General features: G+C 43.3%; 1 protein-coding gene across 2 annotated transcripts in view; it reads left to right on the top strand.

The window, feature by feature from the left end:
* The window catches only part of LOC140726121 (exocyst complex component 6B-like), an 835,898-nt gene that overhangs the window by 460,476 nt on the left and 359,831 nt on the right, over positions 1-15,591 (top strand). For both annotated transcript variants that reach the window (XM_073042078.1, XM_073042079.1), the window contains 2 exons: positions 13,710-13,793; positions 13,980-14,026. In XM_073042078.1, coding sequence (XP_072898179.1) covers positions 13,710-13,793; positions 13,980-14,026 — 131 coding nt within the window. The remainder of the gene's footprint in view (positions 1-13,709; positions 13,794-13,979; positions 14,027-15,591) is intronic.

Here is a 15,591-nt window from a genome sequence, read left to right as displayed (position 1 = left end):
ATGTATTGCACTGTACTGCTGCCACCAAAAAAAAAATCATGACATATGTCCTGATTCTGTTTTGGGTCTTTATTGTGGACTGAGAGTGGGAAGAGGGTAGGGAGAGGGGAAGGAGTGGGAAGCACCAGAGAGACATTCTGTAATGATTGATAAACCAATTGTTTGGAATCAAATGACCTTGTCTGGGGTCTCGGGGCTGGGTGTGTCTGGACACACATCACCCCCTTCCCCTGGCACTCCTTCTCTGTCACTTGTCCCACATCCACCTATGACACTCTACTCTCACCATTCCCAAAATTCATTATTCCTGCAGATTTACAGTCTTGCTCTCTGCTCCATGTTGATAAACGTAGTTCGGGGCAAAAGCCTTAGGCACCTTAGCTATATATATACTTAAGACTTATGTGCAGTACTGTGCTTGCCAAAGGATTAGTTATTTTCTCCCATAAAACCCCTCATCATGGCAGTTCAGTTTTCCACTGACCTATCACCACTGAGAGCAGCACCAACTCCACCTTTCCATTCATTTGGGTAATCTGGGAATCCTTATAAAGAAGCAGATGAAATCTTGAATACTGGAGACACAAGAGATGGTAGACTCTGGAATCTGGAGCAATGAACAATTTGCTGGAGGTACTCAGCGGGTCGAGCTGCATTTGTGGGTGCAGACCCTGATGTAGAGCTTTGACCCAAAGCATTGAACATTCCCTGTGAGTCTCCCCCTTTCACTAATACTGCTCGATCCGATGAGTTGCTTTAGGTCTTGAATACAGTTTGCATATACTATATCCTTTTAAGTTTCGTCAGGTATGAGCCTTATTTGAGTCAATGAGAAGAAAGGACGTGTAAGTGGATCAGCCATTGGAGTGGTCAGGTTTTGGCTCAACAGGCTTCAGCGGAGATTAGACTCAGGCCATAGCTGCTGAGTCTTTAGGAGTCATCTATGGGAAGAGCACCCACCCTCAACTCCTGATTTGCCAGGTCAGAGAACTGGAACTGGAGTTGGATACATTCGGGACAAACTGTGAGGCTGAAGACCTCATAGATGAGAATTTTATTGAGATGGTCACACCCAGAGTGCAGGTTTCGGATAGTAGGTGGGTGACCACCAAGAGAAGTAAGCGGAGTAGGCAGTCAGTGCTGTTCCCCTGGTGGCCATTCCCCTCTGCAACAAGTATACCCTTTGGATACCTGTGGGGGTTACCTATCAGGGCACAGTATCTGCCAGGCCAGTGGCTCTGTGGCAGAGCAATAGTGATAGGAGACTTGATAGTTAGGGTGGATGGACAGTATTTTCTGTGGCTGAGAAAGAGACATTGCCTCACTAGGGTCAAGAATGTCTCAGAGTGGTTGCAGAGTATTATCAAGAGGGAGGGTAAGCAGCTAGAGATCATGGTGCACATTGGTACCAATGACATAGGTAGAAAGGAGGAAAAGGTCATGCACAGTGAGTATAGGGAGTTATGGAAAAGGTTGAAGAATACTACCTCCAAGGAAGTATGTCTGGATTACTCCCTTTGTTGTGCAAATTGTACTGTAACCAGAACCTAAAAACTAATCTAATTTATCCCATCTGTCTGCACATCAACTGTATATCTCCACACAGTAATGATGCAGAGCTTGGACTCAGAGTTCCTTTCTCACCATAGGTGCTGCTCTCCCTATTGAGTATCTGTAGCAGAATGTTTAGTGTTTACTCTGTTTCCTGGCTGTTTCACGTGTGTTAACAAATAAAATTCAACAGAGAGCCACTTATTGGGCCCAATACAATAGAATTCTACTCTTCCTTCCTCTCATATCTCCTACGACCCTGTTAGACAATAGGTACTGCAGCATAAGAACCAGAAATGTCAGGCTGGGTAGCAGTTTCTTTCCCCAGGCTGTGAGACTTCTGAATACCCTGCTGTCAGCCAGCAGACATGGACACTGTGTCTGAATACCCTGCTGTCAGCCAGCAGACATGGATACTGTGTCTGAATACCCTGCTGTCAGCCAGCACACGTGGACACTGTGTCTGAATACCCTGCTGTCAGCCAGCAGACATGGACACTGTGTCTGAATGCCCTGCTGCCTAACCCCCATTCTCCAACTCATAGACCCATCTAGTGCTGGTCACTTTTCATCTTCTATTGCTGCTTTTTCACATATTTTCACGACTGCTTGTTTTATTGTAATAATGCTAGAGTATTATACTGTCTTACATAAACATGCAGGGTGGCGATGTGGAGATGCATCTCTACCAAAGGAGGTGTAAGGCACCCTTCCCCTCTGCTAGCCTGCAGCTCACCCTTAGACGAGATATAGCACCTCTTTACACACCCCCCCCCCCGCCCCAGTCAGGGGCATGTGAAGCCATGGGAGCAGGTGGTGGATGGTCGTATGAGCAGCTGGTGCATATCGCAAGTCCTGGTTATATGACAACTGATGCCTAGCAGATAATCTCTGGAGTATTGATAAAGGTTGGGGGTCACCTGTCTTGACACTGCCCAGAAGAAGAGAATGGCAAACCACTTTTGTAGAAAACTGCTAAGAACAATCATAGTCATGAGACCCCGATCGCCCACGTCATATGACAGGGCACTTAATGATGATGATGATGGTGACAATGATATAAACGGGCACCTCACACTTTATGTAAACCTGTCAATTGTCAGGCCTGCCCACAAAGTGCTGGAGAAACTCAATGGATCAGGCAGCATCTATGAAAAGAAATAAACATTCGACATTTTGGGCCAAGACTCTAGCCCAAAGTGTGTTACTTTGGATTTCCAACATAGGCAGAATCTTCTATCATTATAATCTTCAGGCAATACCATTCAGAGACTTGTGTTGATATTATTTTGTGACTGTTTGCGCTGAATCATAACTGCATGTGCTGTGTCTGACTATATGTACTGTGTTTTGCACTTTGGCCCCAGAGGAATGGTGTTTCGTTTAGCTGTATACACGTGTGTGGTTGAATGACAATGAAATTGAACTAGAACTTGAAATTTTGCGAAAAGCTATACATAAGCAGATAAAGACTGACAAACAAAAGCTCTGAGTGGCACTGCTCATTAGATTTGCTTAGTTCAGCTGGAGTTTAGCACTCTTCTCTGCTAATGCGATTATCCTGTTGCAAGAGGTGCAAATTGTACTGTAACCAGAACCTAAAAACTGAGAAAGGGATTGAGGGTCGTGGCAGAGACCATGGGTTAAGGATGAAAGGTGAAATGTTATAGGGGAACCTGAGGGGGAACGTTTTCACCCAGAGGGTGGTATGTGTATGGAACAAGCTACTAGCAAAAGTGGTGGATGCAGGTTTGATTGCAACATTAAAGAGATGTTTGGATAAATACACGGATGGGAGGGATGTGAAGAGCTGTGATCCAAGTGTGGGCCTATGGGACAGCACAAAATACACACAGACAAGGAGTTTGGAATCTAGAAGTAGATGGTATACTTTTAAGGTAATAGGAACCTGAGGGGAATTGATTAAATGTCCGTGAACTGATTAATAATCTGGTCAAGGCCTTTAACAGTCAGGGCATTGAGCACAAGAGCTGAAACATCAGATTACAGCTTCCAAGGGTGCTGGGAGAGGCAGATACATTAGGAACATTTAAGAAACTCTTAGGTAGGTACATGGATGATAGAAAAATAGAGGGTTATATGGGAGGGATGGGTTAGATGGACCTTGGAGTAGGTGAAAGGGTCAGCACAACATTGTGGGCTGAAGGACCTGTACTGCGGTGTACTTCTTTATGTTTTATGTATAAATAAAGTTGTGAGATCTTTTCAGGAGTTCCACAGATAAACCATTTCACTGCCCCTTTCAGCATCATCTATAGAGAAGAAAAAAGAGCTGATGCTTCATGCTGAGACCCTGCATCAGGGCTCCATGAAGGGGAGGCCTGATGAAGGATCTCAGCCCAAAATGTAGACTCTATTCCTCTCTATAGATGCTGTCTGACCTGCTGAGTTCCTCCAGCATTTTGTGTGCGTTACTCTAGATTTCCAGCATCTGCAGAATCTCTTGTGTTTAGGAGTTCCACAGTGCAAGTTGGCAGATTTTTCACTGTGTTGAAAGATACCCAGTGGGCATAATGTGCCCGGTAAGGAATGTAACAAACTGCTGTCAATTCCACATTCACTGCCTGCCAGGGAACTCCAACTTTCCAACATTATGTCAATCATGCTTTTAGCTTTTGGGGTCATTACAACACTTGTTTTCTTAGCATGTGATTATGTTTTGAAAATGCTGCAAGTGCTGACCTTATTAGTTTTGTTAAAGAGATTTTGTTCTTTTCCTCAAAGCTGCAACGAGCTAAATAGCTAAACTGCTTTGTCACAAACTCTTGAGTCTTAAGGAATTCTCGTACTGCGCCGGTCAGGGCTGCAGACTCTAAAGGCGGCGCCAGGCTCTGAGCTGGAACTGGTGGAGTCTGGGCGATTCTCAGCGTCTTGGTTCTCCATCGCTCCGGGATTCCGCTCAATGGCGCCGCAGGAAACCTTTCAATTATTCTCAGTGCCTCTTTGAGCATACACTCCCACCTCCTGGGACATGAGTGTCCCCTTGAAAGCGATGCAGGAGGGAATGACTTCCCTTCATAGAGGAGTCATTAACTCAGATTTAAATTAATTGGTAGAAAGATAAAGAGTGGAGCGGAGAGGGAATCTTTTTCACCACGGGGAATAGTGAGGGTCTGAAACTTGGCGTCCTGGAATTCAGGAAGAGTTATTACCTAACAACCATCAGGCCCCTGAACCAGCATGGATAACTTCACTCGCCTCAACACTAAGAGCTTTTGGAGAAGGCAGTTTGCAGGGTGGGTCATGTCTGCAATGATTTTTCCTGCCAGCTTCTTTGTCCTGGACACAGACAAGTCCTGTAGTGATGATAGACTGCAGCCAATGTCTTTTCCTGCTGACCTGACAGTTCACTGTAGTTTTCACTAAACGCAACCTATGGATTCCATTTCAAGCACTCTGCAACTCATGTTCTCAGTATTGTCTGTTTGTTATTTTTTTTGCCTATGCATTTGCCTTTTGCCTATGTGCCTTAGGCACATTGCTTGCTTGTCCATATTTGTGTGTAGATTTTCATTGATTCTGTTCTATTTTTTTTGCATTTACTGTAAATGCCTGCAAGAAAATGAGTCTCAGAGTAGTATATGGTGACGTATATGTACTTTGATTATAAGCTTACTTTGAGCTTTGAACTTTGACAGTAGGACATCAGATATTTCCATTACGCTCTTTCTCTCCTCCATCCATGAACCTGAGTTATATATCTCCATAAAATATAGGGACTGAATTAGGCCATTTGGCCCTTCGAGTCTGCTCCGCCATTTCATCATGGCTGATCCAATTTTCCTGTTAGCCCCAATCTCCTTCCTTCTCCCCACTCAAGAATCTATCAAACTCTGCCTTAAATCTCCAGCATCCTATACTGCAGACATTAACTCTATTCCATCCTGACTTGTTGAGTGTTTACAGAATTTTTAGCTTTTAGAGTCATCTACTTATACAGCATGGAAACAGGCCTGTCAACCCAACTAGTCCGTTCAGAGTAACACACGCAAAAGTGCTGGAGGAACTCAACAGGTCAGGCAGCATCTATGAAGAGGAATAAAGAGTTGACCTTTTGAGCTGAAAACCTTCATCAGGAGTGCCCTCAAAATGTCAGCTCTTTATTCTTCTCCATAGATGCTGCCTGACCTGCTGAGTTGCTCCAGCACTTTGTGTGTGTTGCTCTGGATATCCAGCATCTGCAGAATCTCCTGTGTTCATTTTATTTTGTTTAGAGATCCAGCATGGAGGTGGCACTTCCAGCTCATTGAACTGCTCTGCCCAGCAACCCGCTAATTTGACCTTAGCCTAACCACAGGACAACTTACAATGACCAATTAACCTACTAACCAGTACGTTTTGGACTGTGGGAGGAAACCAGAGCCCCCAGGGGAAACCCACGCATTCACAGAGAGAACCTACAAACTCCTTACAGGCAGCAATGGAATTGAACACTGAACTCTGGAACACCCCAGCTCTCACACTGACTGATATACTACTGTGACTAAGATACCCAATCCAAGCTACTTCCATTTGCCATAACCTGCTAAATCAAACCTAATTTCACAATAACCTTTATTTCACAATTATCATGTTATAGCAATCTCTTCGCAGTTTCTTGATTTGAAGCTCTGCTCAAGAGTTTTGTTGCTTTTCTGAGTTGATTGTTACCGCGTTCAGCATGTCTTGTTCCTTGTTATCTCTTATTTGCCATTCATATTGATTTTATTTTTTTTCTATGTCACCCTCCATTATCAAGATTTTTTCTCCATCTTTTCCCCTACAGAACTGTTGGGGTTGATGGGGAGAGACTATTCTGGTAGGTGGAGAGTCTGGAACTGAGAATAGATTTGAGAGGATTGATAAATCAGCCATGGTGGATTGGCAGAGCAGACTCATTGGGTCAAGTGGCCTAATTCTGCTCCTATGTCTTATAGACTGTCATCTATCACCACTCAGTTTGTACTCCTCCCCCTAACCCCTGCCTTCCTATTCTTGCTTCTTCTCTCTGATGAAGGGTCTTGGCCCGAAATGTCGACTGTTTATTCCTCACCATAGATGCTGCTGGACCTGCTGAGTTCCTCCAGCATTTTGTGTGTGATGGTCTATGCATGAGAGCCAAGCTTTAAAGGACTGAAGCTACGAAACACTCCAAAGATAGAGTGCGGTAGAAGTGTCAAAGATTAACTTCAAATCTATGATGGATTTTTTTTAATATGAGTTATTAAGAGATTTGAACAAAAGGTAAGTATATACAATCGGTGGCCACTTTATTAGGTATACCTGTACACCTGCTCTTCAATGCAAATATCTAATCAGCCAATCATGCGGCAGTAACTCAATACATAAAAGCATGAGGACGTGGTCAAGAGGTTCATTTGGCGTTCAGATCGAGCATCAGAATGGGGAAGAAATGTGATCTAAGTGACTTTGAGCATGGAGTGATTTTTGGTACCGAACAGGGTGGTTTGAGTATCTCAGAAACTGCCGATCTCCTGGGATTTTCATGCACAACGGTCTCTTGAGTTTCCGGAGAATGGTGTGAAAAACAACAAAAGAAAAACAGTGAATGACAGTTCTGTGAGTGAAAAAGCCTTGTTAATGAGAGAGGTTGAAGGAGAATGGCCAGACTGGTTCAAGCTGACAAGAAGGTGACTAACTCAAGTAACCACGCGTTACAGCAGAAGAGTATCTCTGAATGCACAACACATCAAACCTTGAAGTGGATGGGTTTCAGCAGCAGAAGACCATGAACATACACTCAGTGAGTGAGTGTATGTATTGAGTGTAGGGTTAGGGTTAGAATGAATGCACTTCAAGGGATAAATTGACTACTTCCTCCTCTACAAAGATGCATTTTGCCTTTATTTTCTAAACATTGAGTTATTTCCCTGCAATATTTAAATCCTTAACTTGACCACAGTGATACCATGTCTCATAATAACTAAGCTTGAATGCACATCTTGACACTCCCTAAAAGTGCAATCACAGGTAGATAGGAGCAGAAAGAGAGCTTTTGGCACACTGACCTTCACAAATTTGTGATTCCTGTACCTTCTTCCCAATGCCAGTACTGAGAAAGGAGCATGGCCTAGATGGTGGAGGTCTTGAATGATGGATGCTGCTTTCTTGCAACAGCACTACTTCTAGATATGTTTAATGATGAGGAAGCTCTACATGTGATAGACTGGGCTGTATCCACTAATTTTGTACTAAGATTGAAAGAGTGCAGAGAAAATTTACAAGGGTGTTGCTGGGTCTTGAGAAACTGATCTATAAGGACTTTATTCCCTGGAGTGTAGGAGGATGGGGGTGGGTGGGGAGATTTGATAGAGGTACACAAACTTATGAGGGGTATAGATAAGGTAAATGTAGGCAGGCTTTTCCTTGCGAAGTTGGGTGAGACCTCAGCTAGAGGTCATAGGTTAAGAGTGAAAGGTGAAATGTTTAAGGGGAACGTCTTCCCTCAAATGGTGGTGCGAGTGTGGAGTGAACTGCCAATAAAAGTGATAGAAGCAGATTCGCTTTCAACGTTTAAGAGAAATTTGGAGAAGTACATGGACGTGGTATGGACGGTTATGGTCCAGATGCAGATCGACGGGACTGGGCAAAATAACAGTTCGACAGGGAGGAGGTAAGCTGAAGGGCTTGTTTCTGTGCTGTAGTGGTCTATGACTCTGTTTGAATGAAAAGGCATCCGATGAAATTCAATTAGGTTCTCATATCTGAAGCGTGAGAATCCAGTGGCGAAGGTCATGGAAGAAAAGGCTATTTTTTTGTGCTGTAGCACGCTATGACTCTCTTATTTACTTGTTCCAAACACTATGTAGCATTCAAAATTGGAACGTTTAATTTTAATCTCTGGTTATTGTTCACTCACGTTCTATTCAGCTCGAACAGATTGTTTCTTCCTTACATACTTCTCTTACATTATCCGGACAGCCATCCCTCAGTCGCTGCGTGACCCTCACCTCCACATAATGTGTTCTACCCTCTTTTAGTTTAAAGTCCTTTGTGGAGCTCTTGTTCGGATTTGCCAGGACGCTGGTCCCAGCTGGGGCCTTAGAATGGCGAACTGTCCATCAGTTATTTCCCAGTTGCTGTGGACACCGTTTCCTTGAAGCTCAAACACCATTGCTGCTACTGCCCAGTGACCACCCTTAATGTCTTCACCCTACCCCCCGAGCGATCTTATACCAGCACCAATATCAGATAAAGAGCATTAAGATGTCAGGGGATTATAGAGCCACTTAAGGTTGCAGCGATTGGAAACTTTCAAACAAAAGCCAAAATTGTAAATAGTTTTTTTGTACGCAGGGAAAAATATCTTCTCATTAAAATCAGCCGCAATCCGTGTCATTTAGACGTTAATACCTCTTTTGTTCCGGCTGTGTTTTTTTTTGGTCAGAAATGGCTATAGTTTGTCCTTTACAAATGAATGGAAGCAGGAAATACTTGAGATAAATCGCAACCTTTTTGTGGAGCACGCTGTATCTTTTAAAGGCACAGAACGAAGTCACAGGAGTTGTGATGGATTACCGCTACTGTATTGCAGTTCACTTGAATACCATGCTTTCAAAAAAGGGAAAGATCATTTGATCCACACTTATAGAGGGACCTTGGAGTTCACGTTCATAGATCCCTCAAGAGTTCAAGAGCTGCAAGGTAATGTTGCAGCTCTATAAAACCCTTGGAGTATTGTGTTCTGCTCTGGTCGTCTCATCATAGCAAGGTTAGTGGGGTTAAAGGAAGAGGCAAAGGGTTAGGAGAATGGGTGAAGAAAGATGAAATAAGAAGGAAATTAGGGAAAAGGAGAAGGTGGCAAGGAGCATTGTGTCTTATGCTAAGTTATGAGGAGCTAGGGCTTTTCTCGTTGTGTGAAGAGAGATGACTTGACAGAGGTGTACAAGTTGATAAGAGGCATAAATTGAGCGGATATCCAGAGACTTTTATCCCAGGGTGGAAATGGCTAATGCGAGGGTGTGTAATTTAAAATTGAATGGATGAAAGTATAGGAGTGAGGTCAGAGATAAATTCTTTTGCAGAGAGAGTAGTTGGTACATGGATGGTGGGATGGTGGTAGAGGCTAGTACAACAGAGACATATAAGACACTCTTGTGTATTGGGGTGGAAATACATCTCTACCAAAGGAGGTGTAAAAGGTACTTTTCCCCTCCGTTAGCCTGCAGGCCACCCTTGCACAAGATGCAGTACCTGCTTAGCCCCCCTTCCCCCCCCCCCCCCACCTTGATCAGGGTCATGTGAAGCCAAGGAAGAAAATGGTGGGTGGTTGTACAAGCAGCTGGTGCATATTGTAAGTCCTGCTTATGTGACCACTGACACCAGGCAGACAATCTCTGAAGAGTATTGATAATGGCTGGGGTCACCCATCTCGTAAAGACACTGCCCAGAAAAAGGCAATGGCAAACCACTTCTGCAGAAAAGTTTGCTAAGAGCAATCATGGTCAAGAAAAGACCATGATTGCCCACGTGATGCAACAGAGCACATAATGATGATGATGCAGAGACTCTATGCAGGTGGAAAGGGTTAGGTTTATATAAATGGACAGAACATCATGGACCAAAGGGCCTGTACTGTGCTAAACTGATCTATTTACTGTGTTCTAACTACCTTTATAGAGCCGTAGAGTCATTTGGTATGGAAATAAGTCCTCAGGAGGCTAAAGAAATTGGATCTGCCTGCTTTGATGCTCATCAATTCTTATGAATGCATCATAGAAAGCATCCTATCTGGATGCATAATGACTTGTCACAAGAGCTGCTCTGCACGTGAGCACAAGAAACTGCAGAGGGTTGTGGACACAGCTCAGCACATCACAGACACCAGCGTCCTCTCCAAGGGCTCAGTCTATCCGTACTTCTCGCTGCCTTGGTAAATCAGAATCAGAATCACATTATTGCCAGGACGTGAAATGTACCAGTTTTGATTGTGGTTCTGTGACAACACAATACAACCAACAATTTACAAGACAATTGTGCAAACTGCCAAGAGCTACCAACTAATAGCAGAACAGTCACACGCGCAAACAAGCTGAAATAAATGTGAACCTATGAACAGAATACGGAGAGCAGGAAAGGTCATTTAACAGATTTTGTTCAGGGGCATTTAGGGATTATACTTGAATGATTTTGTTGGAAAACTGGATAGTTACAGGAAAAAGCTTCGGTGATGACATATAGTCCTGGTGGTGATGGACTTGTAGCCTCTCCCTGATGACAATTTGGCGAATGATTGACTGCGAGGTTGAGTGTAGTCTACATTAATTTTTTCAGCAATTTTCTTCACTCTGGCGATGAACAGGTCTTTTACATCAGTAATTGACAGCCAATGATCTTCTCTGTTGAGTAGACCATTTGTTGCATTCTGGACCTGGAGAAGGAGGAGGTGGTGGTAAACCAAATGGTGTTAGAGATGGTTACAACAGCCCATGTAATCAAAGATATCACCCACCCTGGACATTATCTATTCTCCCCTCTCCCACTGGGCAGAAGATAAAAAAAGTCTGAAAGAATGTACCACCAGGCTGAAGGGCAACTGTTATCCGGCATTCTGTTATTGCTTTCCATGTACTACTGATGTGATAAAAATATCTGCATTAGTAGCATGAACAATAGTTTTTCATTGTACCTCAATGCATGTGACAATATTAAACTCATTTAACAATTTACCTTTGGCCATCCAAGGCCACACATACCATCTACACTAATCCTAAATTAACCTTCTTTATTCTCCCATCAGGGAGGAGGTACAGGAGCATGAAGACACACACTCAATGATTCTGAAACAGCTTCTTCCTCTCTGTCATCAGAAATCTGAATAGTCCATGAATCCAAGAACACCTCACTATTCCTTTTTCTATGCAGTATTTATTTATATTGTAATTTATAGTAATTTTATGTCTGGGCTGTGTACTCATGCTGTGGAATAGTAAATTTCACATCACATAAATTTGTCTGGGTGCAATTCTGAGAATGGGGGCCGAGGACTGGAGGCCTAGAGTTGGCCTGTCCTGGTGTTGGAGGCCTGTGTGCGGGTGTAAGTAGGTGGGTGGGAGGGATGGGGAAGGATGTTTTGCTTTTGTTGTTGGTGCTGTTTATGTTGTTCTGCTGAACATTGTGGGCATGCAAAGTTTGTGCCAGAATGTGTGTTGGCACTTGCGGGCTCCCGCCAGCACCTCTACAGGTTGTGCTGGTTGTTAATGCAAACAGCACGTTACACTATACGTTTTGATGTACATGTGATAAGTAAACGAATCTTAGTCAAATAAGAGAGTGATAATCAATCTGATTCTCATTCCCACCTGTAATGTAATATAGAACGGACAAGTTGAATTGCATTCAGGTTTAATTCTTTCTTTACCTCGTGTGTGAGGACTTCCATGCTTTCTCTCGCCCTCTTGAATGTTCTTCCTCCCACAATGTTGTAGCATAGGATACGTGCCATTTTGCTTGCACGCCAGAAAACAGATTGAATCTTGTACAAACCGTGAGTAATGTTTTAGCTCTATAAAACCCCGGTTAAACCTCACTTGGAATATTGTGTTCAGTTTTGGTCACGTCATTATAGGAAGTATGTGGAAGCTTTAGAGAGGGTGCAGAGGAGATTTACCAGTATGTTGCCTGGATTGGGGAGTACATATTATGAGGAACACTTGGAAAAGCTAGAGGATGAGAGTTGACTTGATAGAGGTGTACAAGATGATAGAACAGAGATGATGAGGAGGAATGAGGTGGTAAATATGTGGAATTCATTGCCGCAGATGGCTGCAGAGGTCAAGTCATTGGGTATGTCTAAAGTGTAGGTTATCAGGTTCTTGATTGGCCTGGAGAATGAGGTTGAGAGGGATAATGAATCAGTTCTGATGGAATGGCAGAGCAGACTCTGTGGGCTGAACAGACTAACTCTGTTCCTATGTCTTATGGTCTAAGAGGCATAGGAGACTTTCACAGGGTGGAAATGGCTGACATGAGTTGGCACCACTTTAAAGTGTTGGGAGGAAAGTATAAAAGGGACGTTGGAGTTTTTTTAACACAGAGATTGGCCGGTGCATGGAACGCATTTGCAGGGGTGGTGGTAGAGTCAGATACATTTAAAAGACTCTTAGATAGACTCTTAAAATGGGAGAGAAAGATTGGATTGATCTTTAAGTAGGTTAAAAAGTTGGCACAACATGATGGGCCAAAAGGCCTATACTGTACCATAACCTATGACCTCTAGTTCTCAACTCATCCAACTGAGGGGAGAAAACCTCTGCAGGATTTACCAAATCTATGCTCTTCATAATTTTGTATATTTCCATAAGTACCCGGGCTGGGGTGTGAGGAGATAATTTTAAATGCCTCTGGGAAATGAGGTTACTCAGATATGCCTTTCAATTAGCCTTTGAGGACAAAATGGCCTCATCCGTCATAATACTGCTACGCCATTCTGAAAATATTTTTTTCCATCTTTTAACACATGGATCTGCCCATTCACAGCGGTAAAGTAATTGGGCTCTACCATAAAAATCAGAAAGGTCGAAACAGGATCAAGGCGGAGGTAGTTCCAGGACAGTGGGGCATTCACTTCTAAACATTGACAGAACATAGAACACTACAACATAGTACAGGCCCTGCAGACCACAGTGTAGTACCAAACCTTAACTTACTCTGAGATTGATCTAACCCTTCCCTTCTACATAGCTGTTTTCTATCATCCATGTGCCTATCTAAGAGTTTATTAATTATCCCTAATAATTTGTCCCTGCTACTAGCTCTCTCAGGGAATTTCATGCACCCACCACTCTCCATCTATTAAAAATCCTACCTCTAACATCCCCCTATATTTTCCTCCAATCACTTTAAAATTATGTCCACTGGTATTAGCCATACCACCCTGGCAAAAAGTCTCTGGTTGTCCACTCTCTCCATGTCTCCTACTATCTTGTACACCTCTATCAAGTCACCTTCACTCCAAATAGAAAAGCCCTAGCTTACTGAACCCATTCTCATAAGGCACCAACGGGTTATCTTCATGTGAACAGGAGACTTGGTCTGGCTTACAACGACAAATCTGGTTTCTGTCAGTTTTTTTAAAAAGTGTTCACGCGCTCTCGACTGCAACACACATCCTCTTCTTTTCTGTTTCATTCCTGCAGGGTGCCCAAGATACATTTGAGAGCTACTACAGGAAACAAAGGAAGAAACAGGCTCGCCTGGTACTTCAACCCCCGCCTAACATGGTAGGAATAATCTCCCCTTTCATTCCCATTAACTAAAGACCATTTTAACCTCAATGAAACAATATCGTCTTTTGTATTTGCTGTAAGCCACTGTGCATGCTAGTGTATGACCCTCTCTCTTTTTCTCTAATTCTTTATTTTTGTAGTCCTTCATTGTCCTAACTTAAACTGCTCGTCTTGTTGCAGCATGAAACGTTAGACGGCTACAGGCGGTATTTTAATCAAATTGTAGGGTGAGTGTATGTTTTACATGCAAAAAAAACACAATTTTGCTGACGCTGTGATCTCGCTATTTGCCTTCTGGAATGTCGTACCTTAGATAACAAATTAAGCTTATTTTTGGATGAGGAGATATTTTGCCACCAAGACATTCACCCAATGCTGGTCCTGGTGCATCCACGCCATTATCACCAGACTCAAACACAGTTACCTTCCCCAAGCAATAAGGCTGTTCAACACCTCCACCTACTAACCCACACCCCCAACCACCACTACTTTATCATTTCCTGTCAGTCACTTTATGTACAGGCACTCCAGTGCCTAGCATCACTATAGAAATATAATCAATCTCTCTTGATGAGATATCTTAGGTATTTATATTTATTGTTTTTATTATTATAGTGTTCTCCATCTTATTATGTTTATTTTGTGCTGCTTTGGAACAGGATTAACAATTATTTCATTCTCCTTCACAATTGTAAACTGGAAATGACTTTAAACAAACTTGACTCTTCAGTCTTCACTCTTGAATCTGTTCCACACTGTCCCTTTTCACTCTGAGATCCCTTCACCTGTTTATGTGCACACCTTCTTGTGAGTGTGCTTTCACTCTACATTCCAAGTTTATTCCCTCTATTTTCCTCCTCAACCCAGTTCTCCTTCCCCATTTGTTCCACTCTGCTCTCCCTTGTCTGAAGCTCCCCTGCCTCTCATGTTTTGCCCAACTAACCACTAGCCTGTATGTCTTTGGAGTGTGTGAGGGAACTGGAGCACCCAGAGGAAATCCATGGGGTCACGGGAAGAATGTACAAACTCCTTACAGACTGCGCTGGAATTAAACTCTGAACTCCAGTGCCCCAAGCTGTAATAGCATCGTGCTATCTGCTATGCAATTGTGGCGCCGTCATGTTCTAACTTTTTCCCTCTGCTGCTCCCACATTTCTTTCTTTGGCAGTCCCAACTTTAAATACCCTGCCCTTTCTCTCTTCCCTTCCCTGCCTTTTCTCCTTTCTTCATCCTCTCTGCCCCCGCCCCACCACATCCACACCTTCTCCTCGTCATGTCCTGTCTCGCTTAGTTTGGACCTTCTCTACCTCACCCTTCTTTGCACCTGTTGAACTCATCCTGATCATGAAGCAATTTCAAAGAAGGCTGATCTTACACTTTGCTCAAGCAAAAGCTATCTGAAATTGGACTTACTCTACTTCTCTCCTTCCTGCTCTCCATATCCTCCTCTTAGAACATAAAACACAGAACATTACAGCACAGTACAGTACAGGCTAGTTGGCCCAAAATGTTGTGCTGACCTTTTAATCTACTCTGAGACCAATCTTAACTCTTCCCTCCCACGTAGCCCTATGTTTCTCTTTCATCCATGTGCCGATCTAAGAGTTTCTTAAATGTCCCTAATGTATCTGCCACTACTACCACTCCTGCCAGGGCGTTCCATGCACCTACCACTCTGTGTACTAAAAAAGGAACCTACCTCTGACATGCTCCCGATTTTCTCCTCCAATCACCTTAAAATTATGCTCCCTCATATTAGCCATTTCAGTTCTATGTAAAATCTCTGGGCTGC

Source organism: Hemitrygon akajei, chromosome 4 (assembly GCF_048418815.1).
Source record: "Hemitrygon akajei chromosome 4, sHemAka1.3, whole genome shotgun sequence".
Taxonomy (NCBI): domain Eukaryota; kingdom Metazoa; phylum Chordata; class Chondrichthyes; order Myliobatiformes; family Dasyatidae; genus Hemitrygon; species Hemitrygon akajei.
This window is presented reverse-complemented; position numbering and strand designations above follow the sequence as displayed.